General features: G+C 41.1%; 1 protein-coding gene across 1 annotated transcript in view; it reads right to left on the bottom strand.

Annotated features, from left to right (window-relative positions):
- Positions 1–875: 875 nt before the first annotated feature.
- LOC147002040 (uncharacterized) overlaps positions 876–14,729 on the bottom strand; it is a 29,506-nt gene continuing 15,652 nt past the window's right edge. Inside the window, exons 9-15 of the mRNA XM_085828317.1 lie at positions 9,077–9,141; positions 8,285–8,309; positions 5,112–5,225; positions 4,006–4,044; positions 3,873–3,914; positions 3,712–3,792; positions 876–1,009 (exon numbers count right to left, since the gene is read on the bottom strand). Coding sequence (XP_085684443.1) covers positions 876–1,009; positions 3,712–3,792; positions 3,873–3,914; positions 4,006–4,044; positions 5,112–5,225; positions 8,285–8,309; positions 9,077–9,141 — 500 coding nt within the window. The remainder of the gene's footprint in view (positions 1,010–3,711; positions 3,793–3,872; positions 3,915–4,005; positions 4,045–5,111; positions 5,226–8,284; positions 8,310–9,076; positions 9,142–14,729) is intronic.

The raw sequence follows: 14,729 nt of genomic DNA, 5'->3' as shown, positions 1-14,729 counted from the left end.
AGAAGAACGAAGACCAAGGTGTGGACACTTTGCCCCTTCTTAGAATTGGGAACAAAACACGCATGGAAGGAGTTACAGAGACAAAATTTGGAGCTGTGATGAAAGGATGGATCATTTAGTGGTTGCCATATCCAGGGATCCATCCCATAATCAGCTTCCAAACACTGACACCATTGCATAAACTAGCAATATTTTGCTGATAGGACCCAGATATAGCTGTCTCTTGTGAGACTATGCCTGGGCCTAGCAAACACTGAAGTGGATGCTCACAGTCAGCTATTGAATGGATCACAGGGCCCCCAATGGAGGAGCTAGAGAAAGCACACAAGGAACTAAAGGGAACGGCAACCCTATAGGTGGAACAAGAATATGGCAGTACCCCGGAGCTCTTGTCTCTAGCTGCATATGTATCAAATGATGGCCTAGTCGGCCATCACTGGAAGGAGAGGCCCATTGGACTTGCAAACTTTATATGCCCCAGTACAGGGGAACGCCAGGGCCAAAAAGGGGGAGTGGGTGGGTAGAGGAGTGGGGGAGTGGGTATGGGGGACTTTTGGGATAGCATTGGAAATGTAAATGAGGAAAATACCTAATAAAAAATTTTAAAAAATCAGGGTGAGCAAGATAAAATGAAATAAATAAATAAATAAAACTTTTTACATTTGAAGTGCATATAGGTATCACACCTTATGTTCTTTTTAAAAGTCTGTGCTGGTCACTTACTTGAAGAAATATTCGAATTTTATTTCATTATAACAGAAATACTGTACTCAGTTATAAAAACCAAATAATAAATTTTGAAAGCTGTGAAAAAAAAGGAAAAAAACAGAAAAAGAAAAGTAGAAAAATACTGGTGTAACTTCCAGGATGAACAGTCACTTCCGATAATATTTTTGTGACCCTGGCCTTTTCAAGCTGGGCCATTTCTCCACGTTAGGAACGGTCTCTTCTCCACATCCTTGTCTTCCTGTATGGAGACCAAACATCTCATCAGAATCTGAATCTGAATCTGAAACGGGAAGCAGAAGAGACAGAGATGAGTTTGTGACCAAGGTTTTCTCACAGTGCCCTGGATGGATCAAGATGCCTTCTTTCCTGCTCTCCCCATGTATGGGGAACATTTCTGCTGGTTTTGATTCTTTCTCTGGGTCCATTCTCAAGCTGGGAATTACAATTCTCAGGGAATTGAACTCTTCCCTCTTGGTGCAGTTCTCCTGCTTGAACAGCTGGTCATCAGCAAACTTCATAACTGCTCCCCAGTGAAAGGAGCAACTGAGGTGACATACCAAGTCTCAAATGGCTGTCTCCCTAGGAATATTTCTATGAAGTGCTCACTTCTATCTTCACACTGTTAGGCTCAAGTCTGTGAACACCTTTGTCAGGGAGTCAGGTGGAGCCATGATTCATGAGGCACAAGGTACTCTGACAGACAGATAGCAGGTAAGTGAAGAACTATTAATAAAACACTCAATTCTCTGTCTGAGGAAACACATAATAGAGGTTTACTTTAGGTCAAGGGCAGGGATGAGGAGTGATTTCATTCTCACAGGATGTGGGCCTCCACACTCCATATCAGCATTGGTTCTTTATGCCTTTCACATCACCACAATGTTGAAAATCAGAATTCCTGTAGCAATCCCTACCTAAGCTATGTTACCTCAGACTCTACCTTATCATGCTCTTCTATAGGCTTCAGAGATCCGCAAGCATACATATAATACAGAACCCTTGTATGGTGGTTAATGAGCCCACAGGCTAATGCTAACCACAGAATCTGGAACTATATGTGGAACTTCCACCTTGGCCTTTTCACCTAAGACAATCACAAGCCTGAGTCCATCCATCACTGTGTCTCCTTGACTCCACCCAGGGGATATGCCTAACTGAAGAAGACATGCTAGAGTGCTGTTCCTTGGTGAACACGAATCATGTGGGGTAAATGCTGAGGAAGGTCAGGTATTTGCAAATTGTGTTGTCACAGACCAAATAACTTGGGTGCATAGACAGGTAAACCCACCAGATAATACTCTCTCAAATAGTTGTTCTTCTGGAACCTAACCTTGCAGGCTGGGAAGGGTCTCATTTTAATTCCACATGTACTTGTGTTGGGTAGTTATAAAAAAAAGCTTAAAAATAGTTCCTAACTTGTCCTGAGTGGGTACTTGGTGTCTATTCCTAACATAAGTCACCACTATTCTATATGTTACAGATTTCTTTGTTTCAGTGAGAACTCAGATAGACTGGGTCCATTGAAATTATATATTAAAATGCCTACTTTAGTTACACGTGGAAACTCTACCATCTTCCATTATTATTGTCTCATAAATATGAGCTTCTGTTTAGCCATCAGCCAACTCAGAGGAAAGTGTTTGTTCTTCAAGGAAAGCTCTGTATCTCCTGAGCTACCCACACAGACACACAGGGGCATAAAGAGAGAGAGAAACAATTGCTTTTTGGGTAAATGTCTAACAGTTTTACATAACATTTTTCACCTTCATTGGCTATGACACTACATATAAAGACCAAATCCCCACAGTGTTTGTAATGCAGATTCCTTCCCTCTGGAATCTCTATACCTTATGGTTTCAGCAAAACGAGACCCATAGAAATGACTAAAGTATGGAATACTGAAAACCGTCAGCACAAGGACATGGGAGAAAATGAGCTTTCATTTAAGGAACTAAATTACAACAAACAGCAAAACAACATTGTCTTCTTGCTTTGGGCATTATATTCCTTTCTGGGGAAAAAGATAACAGATGAAGAATAATTTAGGAACTGTGTCATTTTTGTTTAGATTTCACATTCATGACCTGATGTGGTTAATTCATACAAGGCATAGACTTAAATATTATGGGTTCTAGTCTGAATGTCAAATGCCTCAGAGCCTTGTGTGTTTAAACATGTACTATGGTGCCAGGAGTGCCTTTTTGTGATAAGCTTAGAATTCTTAAAAATGGGGCCTCCTTGGATGAAGTGGACCACTATGGAGGCCATTAGGCTTTGAAGCAGGCCACAGGTCTGTTTACTGTCTGCCTTCTGATTATGGATTGTGATTACAATGTACCAGCTAGAACTGTACCTACAAATTCCTCTTCCCTGTTAGCTTGCATGTCTTCTTTAACATGATTCAGTGATTCACTATAACAACAAGCCACAATAAATCCTTCCTCCATTTAATTGTTTCTTGCCAACTTATTTCGGCAGAGCAATGAAAAGAATTAACACACAGCGATCCAGTATTAGATTCTGGTCATCGCTTCTGTCCATTTGGAAGACCCTTGAATTGACTTTCTTTCTTCCTCTACCCTCTAAGCAGAAGGAATGACCTAATGATTGCTATTCAGTTTGTAGTGGTTTGAATATGTTTGGCCCAGGAAGTGACACTCCTTTTAGGTGTGGCCTTGTTGGAGTTAGAGTGTCACTGTAGATGTGGGCTCTAAGACCCTCTTCCCAGCTGCCAGGGCACTAGTCTTTTCCTGTTTACCCTGGGAGAAGATATAGAACTCTCAGGTCCTTCTGCACAATGCCTGCCTGGACAGAGCCAGGCTCTTGCCTTGACGATACTGGACTGAACCTCTGAACCTGTAAGAAAGCCCTAAATAAATGTGGTTTTTATAAGAATTGCCTTGGTCATGGTGCCTGTTCAAAGAAGTTAACCCCACACTAGGACACTGTTCATAATATGTGACCAGGAACACCATTACCTACCAGTATCAAGTTCAAAGGTGTGCACACTGGTGACACTCCCCAAGTCATTCTCTCTGTTATCCTCATATATGTTGTGGATTTCTGGAAGAAATTCAGTGGATAACTGGATCTGGCCAGCAATGGACTACCAAGACCATCTCTTTGAAGGCTGTTCTCCTTACCCAACTCATTCTCAACCTCGTCATCATCCAAATGATCAATATCTGGAAGAAAGGGAAGGGAAGAGTTGGATGTGACCAGGAAAACCAGTAACTACTACAACCAAGGTCAAGCTTTAGAGGCTGTTCTTCTTACCCAAATCATCATCAGTGCTGTCTTCAAACATATCAACGTCTGGAAGAAAGTCAACGGAGACAGTGAGTGACTTTTACCTTGGTGACTGTAGTAGGTGAAGCCACACTGCCTCACATAAAAACAAGTTCAACATCCTTTGGGTCATATCATTCACTGAGGACCACAATACCCATCTACTACTGGCACAGAGTAACACCTTCCATATTAAAAATACTGCAAAACATCTTAATTCTTTTGACAGAGGTGCTACAATCTTACTTTCACAGCTCCTGTCAATAGTAGACTAGGTACTTGAGAGATGGCTCTAGAGATGAGAGCACTGCTCTTACAAAGGACTAAGGTTTAATTCCCAACACTCCCATGGTGTTGAAGTTTGGAATCTTGCTATGTATTCTACTGCTAAATACTACCCTCTGAGGACCAGTTGCCTGAAGGACATAAGAATCTAAACATAGACCCAAGTGACACTATGAGACCTTGCCCTCCAAGTTTTTCCTGATTGGTGGGTAAAGATGCCTGCAGCCTATAAGCTATAGCATATAGCCAATAGATAAAGCTTATAGACATATGGGCAGAATTTATATAGGCAGGCCTTGGGGTTCCCCAGCCTTGGGGTCAGAGTAGAACCACAAGGACAGGAAGAAGGGGTAGAGAGAGGGAGAAGCACCCATGGGGTATGTAGATCATGGAAACACAGCCATGGTGGTAGACTATTGAAGATATGAGCTGCCCAAATGGAACATGGAAAGGTATAACTTGGGCTTATAGATGCGGAAATAGATTCTAATGGCAGGATGGGTGGATATCTGCATAGATGTAGTGGTGATCGAGGCTTATTATGAATATAAAAGTTGTGTTTCTTTCCTCCAGGAACTGAATGGTCAAAGGCCATGTAGAAGTCCTGGATTGAGATTAACTATTTCTACAATACCATGGTTCTTCATGACCATTTGTTCCTCCAATTTGGGAGGGTTTCATGTCCTCTCTCCCCTCCACTGGTAGGACAGAACATAACATGTAGTGCACCCACATACATGCAGGCAAAACACATTAAAAGTTAATGGATTAATTTTAAGAATTCAAACATTATTGAATTTTCACAGTACCTTTTGTGGTGCCACAGGTCTTTTCACCTCTAAGCACACTCTTTTTCGGAGGTGTGCCACTGTATTCATGATCCTGGGCCCTTCTGAGGCCCAGTCTATTCAAGAGAGCAGAAACTGGAATGCATTCACAACAAAAACAGGTTAGTTGAATCACATAAAAGGAAGGCTGTCCATTGCTCTGTAGTTAAACGTTTGATCTCATTACTGACTTGCAAGCACATTTGTTTGTTTCCCAATGTCATTTCTGGACATCAGTGAACCCTTAAACCCATATAACATGGTCAGTGGAGATGATATCTCAATCCATGTGGATGACATGAGATGGACAAAAGAGCATTTTACTGATTATGCAAGATGGGCAGCATCCAAATGACATTAAGAGCCATGTGAACACAGTGGAACTTGAGCAATTCCTCACTTCTCTGTTCTTGAAACTACATGACCCTACACCTTCCTAAGCAACCCCATTAAGCCTAAGGAGCCTGAAAGAATACATGAACTAAAGTGAATCACTACCACTGAAAAAGGAGCTCTAAGGCCAAAGACCAGAAAAATCAGCCAGAGTCCATAGTTAGATTCAGAGACAGTGTCTGTATGACACCACATGCCAGGTCAGCAGGCAAAGGTAGTTTCTTTTTAGTCTTCACATAACAAGATGATTTACAGTTTGTGCACAACATATAATATGGCCAAAAGGAAAGGGTGTTGTTAAGGGACCATCTCTACTTCCTACTTTGTTCTGAGGACACTGTAACACTTATCTTACTAGTGTGGACCAAGTTATCTGACAGAAAAAAGAAACAAGGATACACGGTCCACTTTTCCAACCCTGATTTTGAATGGCCTTCAACAAAAGCTATTTCCTTTTGAAGAAGTGATAGGAGGAACCAGGTTGTTCCTCAAATGTGTAGCATTTGTTCACCACTGTGTTATCCCTCTCTGTGGGCTCTCAGTATAAACTTCTAAAGATCAGGCAACCACACTAGGGGAGGACCTCATTATGATTCTGACTCCAAGTTAATTTAACCTACTTGTCACCCAATGTCTAAGCCCCCAAAAGATACTTCCCCCTTCAATCAACAAACCCTGCATAGGCCCTCAACCTGAACTGACAAGCCAAGAATTCTGGTGATTTAATGGACTAATTTAATCGGTTATTGTTACTTCCTTGGTAAAAATAGCCCTCAGTGCTGTCTATGTAGCCTCGACTAAATATACCCAAAAGAAGGCAGTGGCTTTAGTAGCTCAATGTATGCATCGAACCTTGCTTCCTCCTTGCTCAGAGTCCAGTTTCGGCTCTACAAAATCTTCTTTCTGTACTGTACTGATGAGCAAGACAAACAGTCTCATTCTTTAACCAAAGCCCTCCTACCCTAATGAGTCATTATATAAACACACCTTAAGGAAAAGGGCTTCTTAGGAATGATGACTCTCCAAAGCAGACTGCGTGGATTCATTGACTGCATGGGCTCCCCATGGTCTTACTTACTATCCTACATGGAGACTGGCCATCACTGAGTGTGAGTACTTTTTGGGGACAAGGTCTAGATCCACTTGAGACATTTATGGTCAAAAGAATGGCTGGGACGAGATCAATAACATCAGGGCTGACTGGAGATCTTAGTGGGCAGGAGCTCAGTACTGTGTGGATTTTGGTCTCACGGTAACGGGTTCTATTATGCTGAAGTGTTTAATCAGTTCTCTCTAAAACCAATCATGCTGAAGTGTAACCCTGTCCTGGCACACATCCACCATGTCATCTGACCAACAGTTTCCTACTGTTGGAGGGCTCTGACTTACAGTGAGGTTGACTTTTTCTTTTTGTTGCGCAGTTGGTAATTGGTCTGTTTCACAACCTGGTCTATTCAGAAAATGCCCAAGACTGAAGATGCCATTAAATCCTTGGCCATCCTGAATCTCCTTCTGGAATGCTAGGATTACAAATCTATGTGCTAACACCCTAGTTTCTGCAGTGTTGAGTGTTCCCTAGGCCTCACACATGACAGCCTGGTATTCCAATAGCTGAGCTAAAACAAAACAGAGCAAAGCAAAACAGAACAGAACAGAACACAACAAAACAGAACAAGACAAGACAACCTGTATCAGTATACCTGAGTGTATTGGCTAGTTTTGTGTCAACTTGACACAGCTGGAGTAATCACAGAGAAAGGAGCTTCGGTTGAGGATATGCCTCCATGAGATACAACTGGCAGGCATTTTCGAAATTAGTGATCAAGGGGGAAAGGCCACCTGTGGGTGGGACCATCTCTGGGCTGGTAGTCTTGGTTCTATAAGACAACAGGCTGAGCAAGCCAGGGGAGGCAAGCCAGTAAAGAACATCCCTCCATGGCCTCTGCATCAGCTCCTGCTTTCTGACCTGCTTGAGTTCCAGTCCTGACTTCCTTTGGTGATGAACAGCAGTATGGAAGTGTAAGCTGAATAAACCCTTTCCTCCCCAACTTGCTTCTTGGTCATGATGTTTGTGCAGGAATAGAAACCCTGACTAAGACACTGAGGTATCTGCTATAACCTGCAGCATAGAAGATACCCTCAGTTTTTGACCACTGGAAAAGCCACATTACTATTTACATTCTCTGGAAGTAAGGCTTCTTCCAGGTATATGCTGGAAAGCTGAGAATTCTACGTACTTTCTATACATATGTTTATAGAATGAGAGCCAGAGGTTATAGACTGAAGTGTGATCTTTAGCCCACATATCTGGGAACATATTTAGCTCTCATACTCCCAAGCAATCCACCTTGGTGACTTATCTTCCTGTCCTGGCTGGTTCTTCTGTAGCATGGCTTGAAAAGAAATTGATCTACCATACATGGCTGGATGAGCTCTGAACTAATTAATTTAGCAAATGGGCGAACTCTGATTTCTTTGCTTCACAAAACTAACACTGTAAATTGGCTTAAAAAGTCACGTGAAACACACATGGTCATGTCATTATACACAAAAAATCCCAAGGCAGCTAAGGGGAAAGAGGTAACTACAGACTCATGACCATGATTTGTCACTTAGAACAGCAGTTGTGATCTTAAACTCTACTCTAAATCCTCCTTGCCAGCAGGTTGCTCTGAAAACACCTGGAAACCAGACAAAGACAATGAGTAAGTGCACAGTTCTTATCTACAGTGTGTCCTGAGAAAGCCTTCCAGAATACTTACAACACCTTCTTTTCCTCGGTTGGACCTGCAATTTAGAGGAAACACTCTTAGGCCCAGATCATACTGAGTTATGTTTGCACAGGTCTTTGGTTCTCTTGTTTTGCTAGAGAACTACTACACAAAAAGTATGTATTGTTCTGTTTCATGCTGTCACAAAATACCTGAGTCTAGGTATTGTGTAATGAAACAAGAATTTTCTCACTTTTAGCTATCAAGCAGGATCAATCAAACCTATGTCTTTGTCCTGTACAAAAGCTACTTTAAAACTTGGAAGAGAAACATGTTGACAGTCTGATCTTGTGAGAATAATTTCTTCCAAGGAGTGGTTCTTCCTTCTAGTTATCTACTCAAACTTCGTGCTTTAAAGAGCCTACTACCTCATTGTCCCTTAACAGGCATCAGAAACTTTTACCAGATCAATATTTAGGGAAACTCATTCCAAGTGTGCTAACCTTAGAAATCTCTGGAGGAAAGTCAAGAGAATAAATGGAGAAAAAAAAAGAAAATTTTCATATACCATATGCCTGTCATCCCTTCTACATCTTTTACTTTAAACAGGTAACTGTTTTCCGGAAGAAGAGCTTTCTGACACTCTCTGTGGAATCTGACACAATTCACAGTCTTCTCTCACAGTGTGTCATGCCATGGGTGACTTGGCATAATTCCCCTACTTCCTGGGAATGTCTGCTGTTTAAGTTGTCAGCATCATCATTTGAATGCTGTATTTGTAAATATATAAAGAAATCGTGGAACTAATTTTCCTATCTTAGGAAAAGGAGGAGGCCATCTTACCACAACTAGTGACGATTTGCCACCATCGTCTTGTGAAGCCTTCATTTGGTTCTGCTCACAGATCACTAGAGGACACAAAAAGACCCTGAGCTCATGGTACTGCTTGATATATACCGAGGGTTCTTAGCTTGAGATGGACAACAGTATATGTATTGAGCCTATATACCTAGCTTTACACATAATGTTATGGTGCATTGTATAATGATTATCCTTGTATTATTCAAATGCTGATATCTCAGCCCTTATAACTTCTTGCAATCTGGATATGGCATTATAATACTTATTCTAAGACTCTCCTGTCTCGATGTTGCATAAACATTGGTCCCCAGTTATCCTCAGATTGGTTGGCCCAATAAAACCTAATCAGCCAGTAACAGAGCAGAAGAGAGACTAGAGCTGGACTTCTGTTCACAGCAGAGAGTGTGGAAGAGAGACGAAGAGAGAATTGGTCTCTAGGAGAGAGCCCAGAAGACACCATGAGAAAACACATGGAGCAGAGAGAGCCAGATCAATACCAAAACGGAAGTATCTTGGGCATATTGCTTGGGAGGTAGCCAGATTACCTTAGAGTATTAGATTAATAACTTCCCAATTACTGTGCCATAAAGCTTATTAAGTAAATCTAATAGCCATGCCTCAATAATTTGGGAGCTTGTGGGTTAAAGAAAACCAGCTACTTATATGTTTGCACTAGCACTTAGACATGATGAATATACTGAAGAAACAAAGTTAGGCTTCTCCTATACTATCCCACAGATGGAAAAGGAAAAGCAAAGGAAGACCTGAAAAATCAATGAGGAAAAACAGCAATTTCCCTCAAAGTAATATAAAATAATTCATCTTGGAATGGGTAAACTGAAATGCATGTTAAGATTAAGTGACAGATCTCTATCATTTCTTCAGGCCATTTTAGAGGGAAGAAAATTAACATTTCTTGACATCTGGAATTTTTTATCCACCACAGATCATGATTAGCACACTGCATTCATTATTGATATGTAATTTTCCATTATATTCAATTATTATTGTCATTATACTTGTGCATGTACATGGAATTTGTGTTAGAGAACATGCCACACATGGTACATGTGTGGGGGTCACAGAACAACTTGGAAGAGATGGCTCTCTCCTTTCACATCTATGTAGGTTCCAGGAGGCAAGCTCAGGCCATCAGGTCCCAGTTATAAAAGGCAAGCACCTTTACCAATGGAACTATCTCATCAGACCAAACACACGAGTTCAATACTGATAGAGTAACATTGTTCTAGAAAAGGGAGAGTACTATGAAACACAGGATGTAATGATGCCAAATTATTTGCGCTTTGTTGTATAGTAATAGCTTATTTGGTGGAGACACTTAAAGTTTTCCCAGTGGCACCAATTGTATTCACTGTGTAAAGCATCTGTCCAGGTTCAGACCAGAAAACTGATGTTAAAGGGAGGGAGTGTGGTGATTTGGCCCCTGTTGAAGACTGAAGTTTGCTAAAACACTTCTGGGGAATTTCCATATCTTCCTCACCAAAATAGAACTATCCTCTTGAATTGGAAGCCAGAGTAAACACTTCCTGCATTAAAATGCTTCATGTCAGGTTATTATCTCAAAAACTAAAAGCTACTGAAATAGGATGATTGCATGTTAAGTTCTTATCATCTTTTGCCCAGTGTTGAGTCTCCTGAGTTGGCTTTCTCTGCCTCCCCAGCAGAAAAATCAACACAATTACTCCTAGACTCTGTCATGGAATCTGACCAGAAATGCCACTGCTTGCATGAATGCTTACTTCTCTCACTAAAAATTGTGTCCTCAGTGTTGTGCTCCATGCCATCGATATCTGGAAGATGATCAGTGGAGAGATTGCCTCACATATTAGTGCCTATAGTAGGGGAAGCCACTAGGCCTCCCACAACACTTGTCATCCAGTGAGAACCACAATAGACATGGATTGCAGTTCTACAAATGTACTGGGAGAACAAATTTGTCATTTTAAAAATACTGCAAGGCACAGGAGCCCTCTGCCTCAGGAGAAGTGAGCGCCATCTTGGTTCTGGGACTCCGCCGAACTTAGGAACTTAGTCTGCACAGGTGAGAGTGTGTACCACAGAGGCAGACAGCTTCTGGGACAGGCGGGAGCCATAGAGCCGCTGAGGCAGCACCCTTTTGGGGCCGCAGACATCCTGCACCCTCCCAGCCGGAGGACAGTGGTCCCGCCCTGCATGGGAGCCCTCTGCCTCAGGAGAAGGGAGCGCCATCTTGGATCCGGGACTCCGCCGAATTTAGGAACTTAGTCTGCACAGGTGAGAGTGTGCACCACAGAAGCTGACAGCTTCTGTGACCTGCCAAAGCAACACAGCATCTGGGAAAGGTCCTGTTTTGGGCCTTCTTCTTCGGCCAGGAGGAGGTCCAAACACCAGATATCTGTGCACCTTCCCTGTAAGAGGAGAGCTTGTCAGCAGAGAGTGCTCTAACCACTGAAACTCAGAGGAGAGAGCCTGTCTCGCAGGTCTGCTGATAGACGGTAATCAGAATCACCAGAAGAACAATCTCTAAACAGAGACAACTATAACGACTCCAGAGATTACCAAAAGGCAAAAGGTAAACGTAAGAATCTTACTAACAGAAACCAAGACCACTCACCATCATCAGAACCCAGCACTCCCACTTCGCCCAGTCCAGGGCACCACAACACACCCCAAAAGCTAGACCTGGATTTAAAAGCATATCTCATGATGATGGTAGAGGACATCAAGAAGGACTTTAATAACTCACTTAAAGAATTACAGTAGAACATTGCTAAAGATTTACAAGTCCTTAAAGAAAAACAGGATAACACAATCAAACAGGTAGAAGTCCTTAAAGAAAAACAGGAAAAGACAACCAAACAGGTAGAAGTCCTTAAAGAAAAACAGGAAAACACATCCAAACAGATGATGGAAATGAACAAAAACATACTAGATCTAAAAAGGGAAGTAGACACAATAAAGAAAATCCAAAATGAGGCAACACTGGAGATAGAAACCATAGGAAAGAAATTTGGAACCATAGATGGGAGCATCAGCAACAGAATACAAGAGATGGAAGAGAGAATCTCAGGTGCAGAAGATTCCATAGAGAACATCGGCACAACAATCAAAGAAAATGGAAAATGCAAAAAGATCCTAACTCAAAACATCCAGGAAATACAGGACACAATGAGAAGACCAAACCTACGGATAATAGGAGTGGATGAGAATGAAGATTTTCAACTCAAAAGACCAGCAAACATCTTCAACAAAATTATAGAAGAAAACTTCCCAAATCTAAAGAAAGAGATGCCCATGAACATACAAGAAGCCTACAGAACTCCAAATAGACTGGACCAGAAAAGAAATACCTCCCGACACATAATAATCAGAACAACAAATGCACTAAATAAAGATGGAATACTAAAAGCAGTAAGAGAAAAAGGCCAAGTAACATATAAAGGCAAGCCTATCAGAATTACACCAGATTTTTCACCAGAGACTATGAAAGTCAGAAGAACCTGGACAGATGTTATACAGACACTAAAAGAACACAAATTCCAGCCCAGGCTACTATACCCAGCCAAACTCTCAATTAACATAGATGGAGAAACCAAAGTATTCCACGACAAAACCAAATTCACATATTATCTCTCCACGAATCCAGCCCTTCAAAGGATAATAACAGGAAAAAACCAATACAAGGATGGGAACCATTCCCTAGAAACACCAAGAAGGTAATCCCTCAACAAACCTAAAAGAAGACAGCCACAAGAGCAGAATGCGAACTTTAACAACAAAAATACCAGGAAGCAACAATTACTGTTCCTTAATATCTCTTAATATCAATGGACTCAACTCCCCGATAAAAAGACATAGACTAACAAACTGGCTACACAAACAGAACCCAACATTTTGCTGCTTACAGGAAACTCATCTCAGAGAAAAAGATAGACACTACCTCAGAATGAAAGGCTGGAAAACAATTTTCTAAGCAAATGGTATGAAGAAACAAGCTGGAGTAGCCATTCTAATATCTGATAAGATTGACTTCCAACCCAAAGTCATCAAAAAAGACAGGGAGGGGCACTTCATACTCATCAAAGGTAAAATCCTCCAAGAGGAACTATCAATCCTAAATATCTATGCTCCAAATACAAAGGCAGCCACATTGATTAAAGAAACTTTAGTAAAGCTCAAAGCACACATTGTACCTCATACAATAATAGTGGGAGACTTCAACACACCACTTTCACCAATGGACAGATCATGGAAACAGAAACTAAACAGGGACACAGTGAAACTAACAGAAGTTATGAATCAAATGGATCTGGCAGATATCTACAGAACATTCTATCCTAAAACAAAAGGAAATACCTTCTTCTCAGCACCTCATGGTACCTTCTCCAAAATTGACCACATAATTGGTCACAAAACAGGCCTCAACAGATACAAAAATATTGAAATTGTCCCATGCATCCTATCAGATCACCATGGACTAAGGCTGATCTTCAATAACAAAATACGTAATAGAAAGCCAACCTTCACGTGGAAACTGAACAACACTCTTCTCAATGATACCTTGGTCAAGATAAAGAAAGAAATTAAGGACTTTTTAGAGTTCAATGAAAATGAAGCCACAACATACCCAAACTTATGGGATGCTATGAAAGCATTTCTAAAAGGAAAATTCATAGCTCTGAGTGCCTCCAAAAAGAAACTAGAGAGAGCACACATTAGCAGCTTGACAACACACCTAAAAGCACTAGAACAAAAGGAAGCAAATTCACCCAAGAGAAGTAGACGGCAGGAAATAATCAAACAGAGGGGCGAAATCAACCAAGTGGAAACAAGAAGAACTATTCAAAGAATCAACCAATCAAGGAGCTGGTTTTTTGAGAAAATCAACAAGATAGATAAACCCTTAGCCAGACTCAATAGAGGGCACAGGGAAAGCATTCTAATTAACAAAATCAGAAATGAAAAAGGAGACATAAGAACAGATCCTGAAGACATCCAAAACACCATCAGATCCTTCTACAAAAGGCTATACTCAGCAAAACTGGAGAACCTGGATGAAATGGAGATGTTTCTAGACAGATACCAGGTACCAAAGTTGAATCAAGATCAGGTTAATGATCTAAACAGCCCTATATCCCCCAAAAAAATAGAAGCAGTCATTAATAGTTTCCCAACCAAAAAAAGCCCAGGACCAGATGGGTTTAGTGCAGAGTTCTATCAGACCTTCAAAGAAGATCTAATTCCAGTTCTTCACAAACTATTCCACAAAATAGAAACAGAAGGTACTCTACCCCACTCATTCTATGAAGCCACAATTACTCTGATACCTAAACCACAAAAAGACCCAACAAAGATAGAAAACTTCAGACCAATATCCCTTATGAATATTGATGCAAAAATCCTCAATAAAGTTCTTGCTAACCGAATCCAAGAACACATCAAAAGAATCATCCATCCTGACCAAGTAGGTTTCATCCCAGGGATGCAGGGATGGTTCAATATACCGAAATCCATCAACGTAATCCAGTATATAAACAAACTCAAAGACAAAAACCACATGATCATCTCGTTAGATGTGGAAAAAGCATTTGACAAGATCCAACACCCATTCATGATAAAAGTCTTGGAAAGATCA

This window comes from Mus caroli, unplaced genomic scaffold (assembly GCF_978045245.1).
Source record: "Mus caroli unplaced genomic scaffold, Mus_caroli_1 scaffold_11, whole genome shotgun sequence".
Lineage (NCBI taxonomy): Eukaryota > Metazoa > Chordata > Mammalia > Rodentia > Muridae > Mus > Mus caroli.
The sequence above is the reverse complement of the archived record's forward strand: the minus strand, read 5'-3'. Positions and strand labels throughout refer to the sequence as shown.